The sequence below is a fragment of the Myzus persicae genome, unplaced genomic scaffold (assembly GCF_001856785.1).
Source record: "Myzus persicae strain clone G006 unplaced genomic scaffold, MPER_G0061.0, whole genome shotgun sequence".
Classification (NCBI taxonomy): Eukaryota; Metazoa; Arthropoda; class Insecta; order Hemiptera; family Aphididae; genus Myzus; species Myzus persicae.
In genome coordinates, this window is record NW_019103964.1 from 132761 (window position 1) to 149918 (window position 17158).

General features: G+C 34.3%; 1 protein-coding gene across 3 annotated transcripts in view; it reads left to right on the forward strand.

Moving 5' to 3' along the window:
• Positions 1–17158, forward strand: part of LOC111036979 (solute carrier family 12 member 6) — a 169739-nt gene that overhangs the window by 114216 nt on the left and 38365 nt on the right. Inside the window, exon 1 of one of the 3 annotated variants that reach the window (XM_022319317.1) lies at positions 2901–3482. The exons of 1 other annotated variant lie outside the window; for it this stretch is intronic. In XM_022319317.1, the coding sequence (XP_022175009.1) occupies positions 3272–3482 (211 nt within the window). In that variant the 5' untranslated portion in view covers positions 2901–3271. Of the gene's footprint in view, positions 1–2900; positions 3483–17158 lie in introns of those variants that run through there. One more of the 3 variants, XM_022319316.1, reaches the window with a different exon arrangement.

A 17158-nucleotide genomic window follows, 5' to 3' on the forward strand; every position in this document is an offset into this window, starting at 1 on the left:
AGAAATATAAAATACGTGGGATCACTATTAATCCACGACGGATGAGATTATATTTACGAAAAAAACGATTTGTAAACTGACGGTAAAGAGAAGAAGCTTAGGTAAATGTGAAAACACGCGCATAAATTTCCGTCGAATAATAAACGTCAAGGTACCACAGTCGAAAAATGACCAAATTTTTTTTTACGTCTGTTATGTTTGTCTACAACACGTGAACGTATATTATTTTAAACAAGAATCGGGAAAAATTACATTCGGCCCCGTGTAAGTCCCCGGTTTCTGCACGTGATTTATGTGTCCATTAATAATGAAATATCTCCAGTAATTAAAGTTATTATGTTGCCTAATCGAATACGATACGTTTTCAATTTTGACATTACTACAAAGGTAAACACATCTAAACAACATATAGTAGTATACGATTAAATAAAAATCTCTTCTCTATTACAGCATAGATGACGTACTGTGAACTAATATATGATAATAGTCAAACAGTAAATTGATTTAACTATAACAATATGTCATTGTTGAAATAGTCTATTATTTATTACGATTACAACAAAAATAATAGGTACGTGGAAGTGTGTGACAACTGACAAATAAAGTATCGTGCAATACTATATATACTATTTAGGTGACTATGTTTTTACACAAAATTAAAGTTGGAATCTTACAAACAGTATATCTAATGCTCCGAAATTACAGTGACAGGTGGACACAATGAGAATACAAGATCATTCGTCACGTTTAATAAAGGTAAAAGTACAAACGGGGAATTTAACGACTTCCGAGGTATAGCTCTGTTTTAATTCAGGTACAAAACTGCTGCACGCGGAACAGGATTATATGGCATTTACAAGAGAACTTTTCAGATGAGAACCTAGGAGTGATTCGGCCAAACCCATCACCGCACATAAGCGGCCGGTTCTTACATTTATAACCTTTACGTTTTACGACAGGTTGATGTTGAAAATGAGGAACGCACGATGACGGGAGATGTCCGCCTATTTTTCATAAGCCTAAAATAAAAAAAAAGGTGCAATTTCGTTTACGCATTGGCACGGTACATAAATAATATAATACAAGTGAGGCTGGGGAATACGTATAAAGAGTACGAAAGATTCCAAGTGCACCGTCGAAAAAAAATTGTAAGGAGCAATGAAGTGGTTGTAAAGGATTGACGATGATCGCGGATCAAGTTGGTGTATACTCGTCGAACTCGGGGGAAAACACCGTTGGCCACTTAAAGGTGTCGAGGGGAGCAAAGCGAGGAGGTAGAATCGAAAAACATTTATCGTGAGGAAATAAAATTGCGGAGTTACCGATGACTGGAGATAGTGAAGACTGGCAGAAAATACGTAGGTACGTACGACGGAGTAATGGTTTTAATGGCCAATTTACAGACGATAATAAATGGATATTATATAGACGATGGTACCTATACCTATACTGCGGAAACGTAAATCGGACCGATTACTGCAGCTGTTAAAGGCTCGGGGGAAACTATGTCAATCGAAAATTTCGATTTTCGTCCGTCGATATATCTATACGCAGTATGGATGACTATTAATTATTGTACATCGCCGTAGATCCGTGTCTGTAGACACGTGTCATGACTATCGAGCGCCGTGACGTTGATACCCTGCATCGACGGACAAGGAAATCATTTCCGGGGAAATCCCCCGCGTGGCTGTCACGTAGCTCATGACAAATCACGAAATGGAGGCAGTGGTGGAGATAGACGAGTAAACACGTCATAGCCGTTTACTACCGTCGTATAATATTTTTTAAATCGTCCTCAACGCACTGGATAAAGATTTCGGTGGTTGTGAGTGGTGCCTATATAATTTGATTAATGATAATGTATGAAAGGTACCGAGTTAACAATGCGATAGGAGGTGAGATGAAAAAGATGATCTACCTTCGACTTGCCGAAAAATCGGCATCCAGGTATATAGGCGTGTGTCTCACGCGAGAAGAGCAAAAAAATAAATAAAAATGATTCTTCGCCGGTCGTCGTCTTTAAGTCGGCGGCGGCAGCGCGCGCGAGAAGAACAACACTCATCGGGGTCAGTCGGCGGCGCCTCCCCCCCCCTCTAACACCACCGCCATCGCCGACACTGTATACCGAAATCACCACACACACACACGAGCGCTCGCGCATACCATGGTAGTGGTAATGGCAGAGCACGCGACGGACGGTTGTATGCACTATTATAAGTCTACGTGCGTGTGTGTACCGCGGTTTGTGTGTTGGGAGGGGGGTGAGGAGGCGGATGCTGTGCGCGAGAGCGGGCGTGGTGCGTTCTAGTACCGCCACCGCCACCATCACCGCCGCCGCCGCCGCCGCCGCAGTCGACACCACCTCCGGTGCAAAAGGTCTTCCCTCCGCCCCGACGACCATTCCCTCACACCCCCGGCCATAGTCCGGTCGACGGCGTCCGGGGACCGACGATGACGACAACGACGACGAGGACTACGACGACTCCGACGACGACTACGACTACGACAACGGTGGTGGTGATAGTGGTGGCAGCGGGCGTAGCGGCCGGGCGGTGGACGGGATAGGCCGGCGGGCGGGATGGTAGCGGCTGAGGGGTGCTCGGAATTATCGAACAGCGGCCCCGAAACCTTTATGACGGGGGCGAAGCGCGCGCTTTCCGCAGCCTCGCTACGGCGCGCCTGGGCCGCGAGAGAGCGAACGCGGCGAGCGTCGACCGGCGGCGCGGCGCGGGCCGGGGACGGCGGTGGAGAGCGAACCGCCGGGCGATGGCGAAGGGACCACCGCGATCGGGGGAGTGGGGCGGGACGCGCGAGGCAGAGCGTGTGCTGCGCGCTTCCCCAGCGTCCGCTGCCGCCGACGCCGCCGCCGCGCGTGGTGTTGATGATAAACGAATACGCAGTCTGGCCGTGCGGTGCGCGACACACAGACGCCCGCGACCCATCACCGCTGTCGTCGTCGTCGTCTCGCCGACGAGACACCGCCGCGCGCGCCGAAACGCCGATTGATACTAAACACCTGCCGTTTATGGCGATCTATATGATATACTGATAATATTGCAATCGATCAGGCGTGTTCCTATAAAATAATATACTACGTCAACGTGTGTGTATGTATAAATATATAATATTTATCAATAAAATAATACCGGAATCGAACACGTTTCTATCCATCCCCTGTACCGATTTACGTTCTAATCGCTGGGCATTTTTCACCATCGCGTTTACTCGCCGTCGTCGTCGTGCCGTGTAGGGTGTACGCGCGCGTGACATGTCCGACAATCTGGGTGCCGCCAACACCGCCGCCACTGCCGACGAACCGGTCTGTGCCGAAGCCACGCCGCAGGCGCCAGTGCCGGTACCGCACCAGCAGCAGCTCGACGAGGGTTCCCGATCGTCACCGGCCAGACAGCACCAGAACGGTGGTTCGCCCGCCACCATGGCCACGGTCGTCCCGTCGCCGGACACGCCGCGGAAGAGAGGTACGAATCGCCAGACAGGCGAGTTATCATAATGACGATGACACCAAAGTATATATCTATATAGGAACACCGCAGCTGTAAGGCATAAGGCAGTCCTATCTTGGGGTGTCCATACCAGGGGATCATCCCTTTATTTAGAAACCAAACCAAAGTCAATAGGTAGTTGTTATAAACTCATAAAAAACGGTATTCGTACGTCGAGTGTCCACGAACAACTGCTGTGAGCAATTATAAATCATGGGACAAGTATAATGAATTGGTGTATTCCACAATGTCACTCTTTCCAACTGCACATCCTGACCAACAGGCAAATTTTATACCTACATGCATTTTAAATCATAAAAACCGTTTAACAATTTTTGGGGGCATTTTTTTTTATAGTTAAGTCAAAATTATTGGGTCGAACTGGTTCCCAAAGGCCGCATGCAGAATTTAGTCGTATATGTCGGTGGCGTCGGTGAAACACACCGTTTAATAGCGATCGGTGGTCCGTAAACGAGAGAAATGATTACATTTATTTACTTTTTAAAACAACATTCATATGAAGTTGATGTGAATTTCTCGAGAAAACGTCGTTGTTATTAAAGTTATTGGGTATATTATAAAACTGTGCAAAATCTTTGGAACGGAGGCGGACAATAGTAATGAGAATCTTCGACGATAATAATATTATATTACTGTACACAGCTGCTATACAGCGACTGTACCATATCATTTTAATATTGTTTTCCGTCGAAACAGCCCGGGAAGATGACAGCGTGTGCACGTATTAATATCATATAGTTTACCGGCTAATCTGTAACACAACCGACAAAACAATAACAATAAAATTATATTACATTACATGCGATCGCGGCGGTCATCATCGTCTCCGCAAAGGGCCTGTACGCATATATTACACGTATGCGTATATTGTATCGATTGATTCCGTATCCGACCGACGTCATTGCCACGGCCGTCGTCGTGCTGGCACAATATTTTAAATTTAAATCAAAAAATTTGCTATTATTACCACCGATATTACGCTGATATCGTCGCATAATAATATTAGTTGTTACACACATTCATATCAATATATACTCCGTCGCGTAGATTGGCACGCTGTCATAATATTATAATATAATGTTAAGTAATACATTATTACTATTATTATTATTATTATTATTTCGCATAGTGTGTTCGCATTGCGATGTCACCATAAGACTTCCGAGAACGGTCGGAGAGATACGCGTCAAGACGAAAAATCACCTTATGATATTAAATCACGAGATTACATGTACTTATAATAATATAGTCTGTATAGATTTATCTATATGCATAATAATTGTATTGCCCGTGTCATTAGTGTTACAAAAATATAACATAAACAAGCGTATTATTAGATAATCGACAACGACATTACAGTTAAATTTAAACTACTATAACAATACAACAAAGTTGAATTTTTTTTAAGAAACCGAACACATTGGTTAAGTATATTAAAAGTCAAAACTATATTTTTGAAACTGATATCCGGGGCCCTCATCATAAACAATACAACTTTAAAAACATAATATAGCGAAGTATTTCGTTGATATTCCGTTGTGGTTAGGAAAATACAATAAGAGATAAAAAACACATAACTTTGGTGAAGAGTGGTAATAAAGTTGTCCGGGGAGGCAAATTCCACTTTACCCATTACCCATCCCCTCCACCTATTAACCTCGTAGATCCGCCACCGTTCTCTCGGTATAAGTAAATAGTAAAAATATAAAGTTATCGTTACAAACTTGTAACGATGTTTGGCCGAAAACCTTGAAGTAAACCGTTCATCTATAATATATATAATAATTTGATACAATTATGCAAATTACAGTAAAAAATATGTACTTGCCTACAATTTACACGTCACACTTGACGTTTTGGATACATTTATACGTATAATTAATATAATAAAAACTATCTTTCTCGAATAGGCTTTATGATGTTTAGTCCTTAAATAGTTCAATTACACCCTCGCGATTGGCGTTTGCAAACAAGTGTGAAAATAATGATTTACAATATCGATACAACTATTATATAATTACACATTATTCGTACAAGGTATAACTACTCTGTTCTTCCTGTACTAAACGGACACAATCGTTTAATTGGAAATAACATGGTTTTTATTCTACACATATATCTAAGTATGACATGTGTAGCACTTGTCTGTATGCTCCATCGAACTTATATTACAAAAATTCGTATCATTTATGGTCTACAACAGGTAATAGTATAAATGCCAATTTGTCATCTTTAATATTTGTACAATTTATTCGCAAATTGCGGACAGTTTTCGGGAAATTATTCATTGTTACGGACTTAGGGTACTTTATTATTGCACCTGCCTACATGTAATGCAATTCAATTGTGGTAAAAACATTAACCCATATTAATTCAATTAATAATTAATTACCGAATGTAATGTAACATCAATAAACCAGTGCCCGCAGCATTATAACTGCAGGAAAGATATTTTAACAAAATTCAAACTTTGTAGCCAAGGAAATTGTTTAAGTCTTCAAAGAATAATAAGACTAAAGGACGTTCAATAATAATTCAATTTGCTCAAACCTAACTTTGTTTAATACAATCAAAATATGTTCTCAACATAATTTTAAATTTTAAAACATTTCTCTAATAACTTTTATTATTTTTAAATTCGAAAAAAGTTAGTCAAAACTAATAGTGATCAATGGAAAAATAAATGTTAATTTTTCTTTGATTGCATATTCACACGAAATTATTGAAAATTACTAATAAAAATCATTTTTATAGTAGTAAAATATTAAATAATATGTTTAAGATTTATAAAAAGTAGTTGCGATTTACAGTTAATATGTTTTACTAACATTTATTCAATTTAGATTGGTGAAAATATATCATAATATTTAAAGAATAAAATCATTATTTATAGGTAAGATGAAAACATTCCGTTCCATTTTACTCCTAATTTTACCTTAAACAAAATATTATATTATAACAGGTTATATTGTAACCATATAATATAATATATTTATATTAGTATTTTTAAAGTACAAAACATATTTAGCTAAAAAAATTTCAGTGACTAAAAAACTGAAATAATTTATACCATTTAATTGTTATGTCAGTTGGTAGCGTTAATATAAATTATAACAATAACTGCAACATGAAGTTACAATTATATCTAATTAGGAAAGATTCAAAAATGTCAATTACAGTTTTAATAAAAAAATGTGGACATTTTCATACTTTTTTGTGGATAAAATTGTACGACACGCATATTCGTTTAAAATTCAACTAACAATTGTCACATGATTATTAAGTCATACGCTTTGCTTCGCCCGATCAATTAATACATTTCAATTAAACAGAAACTATTTTAGTATTTTACATTCGTTGTCAAATGTCTATACAGATAATTTTTAATTTTTAAAAAAATTCCTGTCAATATTAGGTATATGGTTGGAATCCAATCCATTCTATACTTCAAAAACTATAGTTACAATTTCCTGGAAACTAAATCACCATAAAAAGTAATAAGTTTGGATAGGTATATAAATTTTTGTACACAAAGTAGTGGGTTTAACTGCAGTGTATAATATTATTTTTCAAGTATAATATTCTGATAGAAAACGAATTCAAAGCTCTTAACCGAAATCAAAAATACCGGAACTGGAACCTTCTCAAGCTTTTGAAAACTGTTGAGCTGAACCCTTTTTTGATTTTCTCAGGAACCGGTACCAATATTTGCTGGTAGAGAATTTATCTGTGTCATTCGATTCAACTATTATTTAGATATTTTATTTATTTAGGTAATAATTATCAATCCATTACATTTTTTCATAATTTCCTACTTAGATTTATAACTGTTTCTATCTATTAAAAGAATCAGAAAATTATGAAATATATATTTTAGTAACCAACATTTTAATAAATTAATCGTTATTCGCCCGTCCGTGGTAATTAACCCATCGTTATAAATGTTGATATTATTAAATTATTTCCCTTATTCCCTATAGTTTATTTATAGTTATAGACGATGACGTCTAGTGACGTCGATGACTAGCAAAGTGATTATTATAACCGTCATAACTACTCACCAGTATAAGTAGTTATAATATTATTCATATTTTGACATGAACTAATAAACATATACACCTATTTATTAATAAATTCATATTACATAATCTAATACCAAATACGATCAATAACTTATGAATAGTTTCTTATAAAATTAAAATACTTAAAGCATTTGTTAGATACTTTCTAATTTATCATTTTAATTTACATTTTAAAAAAATATCGTAAAAGTTAAGTACCGGTAATCAACAAAAAATACGATTTTTATAGAAAAAAATCGTATGTATTGCACAGTAAATTGCTGGTTTAAACGCCAGTAATTATAAGTTTAATCTTTTACAGCTGAAGCTTACAACTTACAACGGGAGGTTTCAGACTCATAATATCTATGCTTTAAATTAATCCAGAAACATTCTAGGAGTTGTGTAAAATGAATCCCTAAAAGTAATGAGTAATGACTAATGATTAATGACCATAATTCATATCAATATCATTATTGATCAGAGAAAATGATGTACCTATATCAGTGTCGGGTATTCGCTGTGCAGTAAGCAAGTAAATGGCATTAACAACTTCAATAGTAATTACTTGGCCACAAGTACATCTTATCTTACAGCTCGTGTCAGAAAAGATCTTTAAAAATATTGTTTGGATAATTTTAAGATCAAAATAATAAACTTACTTAAAATTCTTTAACCCATTAAGATAAATGTTACAAATAAAAGGTCAAAACCTTTTTATATTCGATATTTAGTTTGTACTTGGTCGAATTTGTTTTACCTTTTAAGTATGAATTATATAACTATTATTATAATTTACTGTCAAAAATATATTGGATAATTTAAAAAATAAGAATTCAAACTTAAATTACGTTATTATAAACAATTGATAAATTTACGGATTTCAATAAATTTGAATAGAAAATTACAATGCTTATACCTAACTATAAGATAATACACTTAGGTTCATAAAAAAAAAACATTTATTTCAAAAATCTGAGACAGCAATATGAAAGTAAAAATATATTTTTCGAAAAAAAATTAGTTCCATAATAATTTATGATTATATTCGAGATTAAATAATTGTACTTTAAACAAAATGTTCGCTGTTGAGATCGAATTTTAATAACGTATTACTACAGTAATAAAATAAAGCCGTCAAGCGAGAAATGTCTGTATTTAATGACTCAACAATAATAGTCATTACAAAAGATATACATTTCAAAAAGCTATACGCCTGTATAAATTGTATTAAACCCTCTGCTGTTATTACCAAATGTGAAAATGGACTTTTGGGGATTCAATTATCCACATTTTGACGTACCTATGTTATATTTTTGGCTCAGTATAATATTACTATTGTTACAAATCAACTAAAACAACCCGAAATGAACTACTGGATAATCAAACAGTATTCGCGAATGCTTGCAACACACAATTCATAGGCACACAAGTACACTACGATACTAATTAAGTTCATTCCGAAATTTTAACGAGCAATAGTCGAATTTACTATGCAAATTCAGCAGTCGGTACAGTCATTTTTAGTTGTGTTACATTGTGTTACGTATAACGGTTGCGGATTTCACATCGATAAATTTATATGACCACTCGAAACCTTGACATTTGGCTGAGGCTCGTTAATCGACAAGATATATAAAAATATCACTAAATTCTATCGATATGATGCATTGAACTATATCTCATCGTGCGTTTTATACGCATACGAGCCAACCCAACCCTGTGTACAGAATAATATCGACGAGTCATATTACATTATAAAATTCTGTACAATATTAAACCTACGCTATGAATAACGTCGATCAATGCTAGTGGCAGGAAACCGCAAATGATTTTGAGTTTTGCTTTTGGTCGTGGTTGTTAGAGAAAAACAGTCGAGATGAAATCCCCACGCACCGACACAATTCCTCCTTCGGTCGTATAACTATACTACTACAGCAGACAAGTGTCGGTGGTACGGTACCGGGTACCACCGAAAGGGTGGTTTTGGGTGTGGGTGGTGTCGGGGAGTGAAGGATTTTACTGGGCCCCAGCCAACGGATAGGCCGGTGGCGGCCGGGAAAACAACAGCGTGCTTAACGGCCAGAAAAAGGCCAGTTAGGTACTACCGCGGTTTCTCGTTGTACGTATTATGAGCGCTTTGGAAGCAAATTGAAAGCGAAATCTGCAGTAAACTGACAAATGCGGGCACTGGTCCAAAAAAACCTTTCCTGCAATCCCTCCTCAAAAAATAAAGAAAAAAGGTGTAACCAGGGAATTTATCTCGTTTTTGCCTCGCAAAATGTAAATTGCGTTTTAACCGTGCTCGCCAACCCGGACACCCACCAGCAGTCACACGAGGGATTACCTAAGTGCCAGCGATTAACATAACCACAGGATCATAAAAAAAAAAAATAGTGTACCGGGTCTACGTTTAATGTGTTTTTTCATTTATCGGACATTCTCTAAACGTTTAGGTTCAACAAATCCGAAATTGGACGATCATAATTTAGTGGCTGTATGTAAATAAGTAATTAAAATAATTATTACGCTTATACGGCGTGTAAGGTTTTTGAATGTTTAATATTTTGGAAGTACAAGACTTATTAAGACGTATAGTTTCAATCGTATTCGGTTTGTATTATTAACAATGTTTCTTTTAAGCAATTATATTATATTATACATACAATTATTTTGAAAAGGATTCACTTTAATGACTTATGGGTTTTTTTATCGCACTTATTAGATTAATGTTAATCAGCCCCAACGTCCTTCTTTAGGAATATCATTTGAACGATTATTACTGTATAGTATTTTACTTTCCGTTTAAATATTCTGTTATTTGCTTGTACATCATTTAGCTGTCAACATGATATTGATAGGTTTGAAAATCTTTATCTTTCAACCTTTAAAAACGATGTAGGTCGCACACAATATTATTAACTACTTACGTCTTATGTTATGTATATGAAAAAAAATCGAATGTAATTACGTCGTGACGTCCTTCTAGCTGGGAATCAATTAAAATAGGAAATGTTTCAACGTCACTATAAATTGTCTAAGTCGGTTGTACTAATTAATTGGCACCGTAACGGTTTCAGAAAAATACATAGGAACAGGACGAACACTGCATAAGACCATTATTAAAATGCATAACGATTTTAAAACAATAGTGTTATTATGACACTGAAACGGTAATTTAATTATTAAATAACATTTCGTTTTAGATCTTTCTACACGCATTATACATATTATTATTTTGTACCACCTTGCAATTTAATAATGATTATATGCCCACGTTTCGTCCGACGCACCGACTTTCATTGCTGTGGTCGCCAATATAATTCGAGTTTATTTTATATAAAACAAAAATATACAAACATTAAACGCTTTCATATCACCACAATTATGTGGGCCCACTACTCCTGTAGTCATGTCGTTATAGTCGAGAACCATAGAGTACTATTATACTTGTGTATGTTGAGAACGCAAGAGGTTATCAAAGTCATATTTTCTTTATCACATTATTATTATTATCTTACTGTCATTAAATTAATTAAATCGTCTACTGTAATTCGTACGGCAACCACTATTTATCAAGCGTTGTTTGCATACGTTTGTAATATATACTGTTTTAGTAATGTAAATTTGAACATAATGGTATGTATTATAATATTAACATTATATTATTACTAAAACATTATCAGCTATTGGATGATTAGTATATTTCGTTTTAAATTTAACTACGTATGGAAACCACGGAGTCAGAATCCTCGTATAATAATTATACGACATGTAGAGTGGACGTCATACTGTTCGTTAGTAAATTGTTTGCCTAGTTATTATATTATGATGGAATAACGATCGGATAGTGTGCAGTTTAACAATTCAACAGAGTTCCAAATCTGGTACAAAATCGAAGAACTATAATAATATATATTTATTATTATTTGAAATTTTTTTATACGTTCATCCCGACTAAAAATTACTTACTTTGCTTCCTGTAATTTTCTATTTCTTCTGTCCTTTATAATAGTAATAATAACAATAATAATAATAATCGTGATTCATGATAATAATATTTGTATGGTTACACGTAAATAGTAATCACTGTGCAACCGGAAATGTATCAAATGTCGAGTGACGAATGAGGAAAAATCTTCATCACATATTATACGACAATAATGTATAATATTATAGACTTACTATTACATAATACGTAGTCGCTTTTGTTTATCAAACTTCAAGGATTAAAACATTCGCAATACGATTAGTTTTGTTCCGTTCGCGGTCCGTAAAACACTGCCAAAAACTTTCGCCTCGGTGTTTTTCTTCTGCCTTATTTTCCTTCTTTGCTTATTTTATTCTTTTTAATTCGATTTAATATGAAAAGTTCGTAGAGATAGTATGGCGCAGAAAGTAAAATTAACGGTAGTGCACACACCTATCGCCGAATTTGCATTCAGAGAATATTTTTAAAAATAAAACTAAAAAGGTGAAGAAAAGTTAGGACGACGTCACAATAAGAATAAGTGTGGATTTACAAAATTATAAAAATAACCACGGTCGGTCTATGTCCACGATGTCGATTTTAGTGCAAAATGTGTTCGCTAATTGTATCTCTCAGGCGGGGGCGCTTCATTTATATAATACTAGTAACAATAATAATAATAATAATCATCGACTGTGTGGCGGCGTTCGATTACTACGACGAGAAGCCAAAACGGTTAACCGCCCAAATCAAAACTTTAAATTTATTGCCGTTTAGCCGCGAGAACAATGCGTGAACTGGACGGAAGCCAATCGATCCATATAATTATAATAATATATTAAATTATACATGGAAATTAAATCGAGCCATCGTTCAGAACTGTCGCGCAAACTGTGTATTATACTATAAAGTATATATTATATTGTGTATATGTATAGGGAACGCACTAAAACCTGAAATTAATATATTACCGCTCGTCTGTATTGATGTACAACTGTGTACAGATATATTATATATATATAGCACTGGAAACCGTTTAAACTGGTGTTTCATAATTTTAATTTGTAATTTTAATCCTCGGTGGTCAAAGTGGAACTCTCAGCTATACCAATGCGGCATGAGTGTATGACCTATGTAAAAAGTAGGTATCTGACTAAATGTGCATGCATTACGCATTCTCCGTGCGTGCATTGAATATAATATAATATTATACAATTTATGTTATAACGCTCATAAATTCCATCGATTCTGTATACGACTGTGGTCAATATCCGCACCATCGTCGCAAAACTATATAGTGCTTTAACCGTATTTATGTTGTATACCTACTTTTTATTACCAAAGTGTATATAGAAACATGAAATGTAAAACACACAAGAATAATATAAGTACACGCAGTAATATTAAATTGCCCAAATAATCGACGTATAGATGTAGGTAATGTCCCGCGATGTTGGTTCGTTTATTTGTTTGTCGGTTTGCTTGTTTGATTTTTTTGTTTGCATTTTTTATACAAAAAATATACAATAGACTATAAACCGTCTTATTAGCTTTAAAAATTCCAATTTTTGTGAAACACATTTTGTTTATTCGCTTCTATCTGTACCTTTGTAATATTATAATAATATGAGTTACCTACCTATCGATTTTTCGATTTAAATTAAATTGGACTATTGGTAAAATATTTTAAAATCTCTAAAATGACTCCAATTAAATACAAAATATGAGCAGGACGTTGACTTAAGTGCAATATTATGTTAAACTCGTTCAACGGTATTTTTTGTGAATTAATTTAAATTTTTTTAATCCATCTGTTTTAGACTTTATAAAATGTTTTAATTTAATGACATTTTTATACAAGTCTTTACAATTTTGAAAAATAAGTATAGAAAAATTAGCGATCAAACTAAAAGCACATGAAATGTGTTTATAAATAAACAAATGTATATTTAGTAATTATATCAAAAGTTATTTAATTTAAGTTTTAAGTTACCTACATTTGGAAATGAATTAAAATATATAAACGAAAAAATAATTTTTAGCTATTTAAATTATTGTAAAAAAATTGAAGCACAGTGATACTAACATTTATTAACAATGTTTTTCTTTCAATTAAAATTATATCTATAATAATTATAGATTCAAAAAATAAGTTAATTATTCAAGTTGCGTTATTAACCGTACCTTATTACCGTAACAATTGTCATTATCTCTTCATCGTAATGAACATTAAACGCTATAAAATGTGTTCGCATTTACATTATAAATAGTGCACACTGCACACCCTTGAGTCAATTAATTTTTAAACACTAAAAATATGGTGTACAATTAACATTGATCCGCGAATGTAAATTAAAAATACTCATTCAACTTCCACACGTTTTTAATACCGACCTTCGTTAATATCATAGGGCCTCGGGCCGGTTTGATAACAGAAATGATTTAGTTACTGAACAATCAGTTTTCAATTTTTCATTAATTATTTTATTTAAAACGTCTTCATGGTAACATTATAACGAGTAACACTTTAGTCACAAAACACTATAGCTGATCGAAATAGTCTGCTGAACATATTATGCTATATGAAAATACCCTGTAGGTAGTAGCGGTACCTACACAGTTAGTACATACAAATATTTTGTAGGTATTTATTTTTATTTGCTTACAATCGCATTCCCAAAATGATCCTCATAAAATATATCTATAAATGTATACAATATATAGGTAGGTATTACAATATATTATTACGAATTCGTACACATAAATATATAATATTATAACGATGCTCAACCCGTAAAATAGGACCCCGAGGACTTACACATCAAACAGTTTAAACGCGATCACGTTACATAATTCTTCAAAAATTATTCATAAATAAATACGTTAGAAGATACTTACTAATTTTTAACATACCTACACCTTACCTAACCTCGATACAAGTTAATTATTACTCAACATTTTTTAAACTAATGAATTAAATATTTTATAATAAAATTACATCCTTATAAAATATACACAGCTAATGTATTTACTGCAGGAACTTTATCTAAACAAATTCATTCAAAATGCAAATTTTGAAAACGTATTCTTATAAATGTTATATTCTTATAAGTTATAAGAAATGCAATACGAATATTATAAAACTATAATATAGATGAACAATCGTCACTCGCAATGTTAATGTTATTCGCATCGTTATACAAGTAATTATTCGACGTGATTGTACCTATTCAATGAATATTATGAGATTTCCTTTTTAACATTATCTGGTTGTCTCCGTATTATTTACATTCTACAATGTACATAGAACCAATCACAAATCATTGTTTGATTAACGCAGCTGATAAAATTAGTAATTTAAGTAATTTAATCGAATTTGTTTATTTATAAACTCTGTGTGACCGGATATAACAAATAACACGATTGCTATTCATTAAAATATGAAACTACGACTAAACCTACTAATTGTAACCACAATCATTCTATTAACCTGCAGAATATCATTAATGTTACCCTATGCTCTGTAGTCTATACTCAAGGGTCAAGAACGCTGTTCTCGTTTATTTTTTATCGTATTGTCGAAAATAAATTTTATTTTATTTTAGTATGAAATTTAAAATTTAAATACGCGGTGTGTGCTCATAATAAATAATAATTTAGTGTAAGGCCGTTGTGAGCCATTTTTCGCTATTTCCGAAAAACCATAAATAACAGCGATGATTATATTTTCGCAATAATTATCACGGTCACTCGTATAGAAGTTTGATAGTCTCAAAATAATATGGTTGCACATTCTGCATTCAGCGATGTGTGCTATTGCGAAATTATACGTTCTTTTGCAAAAGACGTAAAACATTTAAGTCACGACCAGTTTGGCGCCAGATGACGAGCGGTCAGAAGCTCTCAGATATAATTACTTGTCGACTATATTTACAGTCAAGCGCAGAACCGGGGTTCTTAAAAATACCAGTTTTTCAGATCAGCGGGGGAGGTTGTTTAAAATCTCGCCACCTTGCTTTAATTATTCACTGACCTACTTTCGGCTTGCAGGCGCCGGGGTTTGATTTTCTTCTAACCCCGTTTTTTATGTCCTATAACTTAGAAAATTAATATAATACACGTCGTGGATTTTTTCAATTTTTGAAACTCCAATATTTAGAGGGAAAAAATAAGCTTCATGCACTAAAGCTTGTGTATAATAACCTACGAAGAAGCCATATTGAACGCATAATTTTTATTTCTGCCATAAATACTTCCAAGAGTTATTAAAATCTGTCAACCATAATATTAACATCGTAACTAAATTGTACATCAATTTATACGTCATGATAGCTATTAATATTGAAAATATTAATAAAAAAAAAGAATTCTAGATGAAAATTAAAGTAGGTACCTAGTCATTTAAAAAATATTAAGTAATAAAATAATGTTTGTATCATAATTTAGAAGTTCATCAACAAATTCATAATTTTTTTTTATTGTTTAAAGTAAAATTTACGCCGTGATAAACTGATAACTAATATATGAACAAATCAAAAAATCGTAAACCTGAAAGTAAGTTATTTCCTCAGCATTTATTCTTATCTAAACAATAGTAAATTAATCTTATTACACTATACGTATTATTGCATCATGGTCATAATTGCAATCATCATGGTTAATCATCAGTTTGTCCGTAAAACCTCGGCTGTATGGAAAAATAAAACTTAATTTAAATTAATCATGTCATCGGATTGATAACTCGATAACAGACCGCCTGTAAACACAAAATAAGCAATTATTAACGGACAAGGATTATGCGATAAACGTTTATTTCTCGTAAGCCGTAAGAGACGCGTATTATATATTATATTATATTATATTATTATGTAATGGGAAGGGCAGCGGTGCATGTTTTCCGGCGGGTCTTGTACGGGCTCGAAACGGATTGAAAATAAGGTTATAGGTACCTACTACCCGTGTGCTTTCGTATTTTCGTCCGACGACTCTTTTGAAGGCGCACTCGATGCGAACCAAAATAATAACATTTAATCATCCAAAAAGGACACGCACGCACGCACGCGGCTTATGTCGTTCACACCTTTACAGATGCTCAAAGTTGTACTTATCTGAGGTCTCCGCCGCCTGCACACGTACTATATAATAAATTATTAATTATATACGTGGGTGATATATACATTTCTGCGGCGACCGTGTATACACTCGAACGGAGATAATTGCGTTTTGCAGTTAACACCCTGTGTGCAGTTAATGTGGCACGGCTGCCTCTAATGACGGAAATCCGTCCATCGTATATAATATACTGCATATACGTATATACCTACCATCTGTATATTGGTACAGGCTGATTCACAAAACACGCTCACTCGCGTTTTTATTTTTCATTAATATAATCAATTGTTTCAAATTCAGATCTTTGGCAATATTTTAAATATTCGGCTGGACTATATTTCCAATTTCTGGATTCTTTATATGTATACCATTAAATGAGTGCCTGTATGTGGCGATACAAACTACTATTTTTCAAACGAGAACCAACCTCTTTCTCTTAATTTGTATGGTTGTCAATCGAATTTTGAACGAGTAGTTGTGTAGCCAAT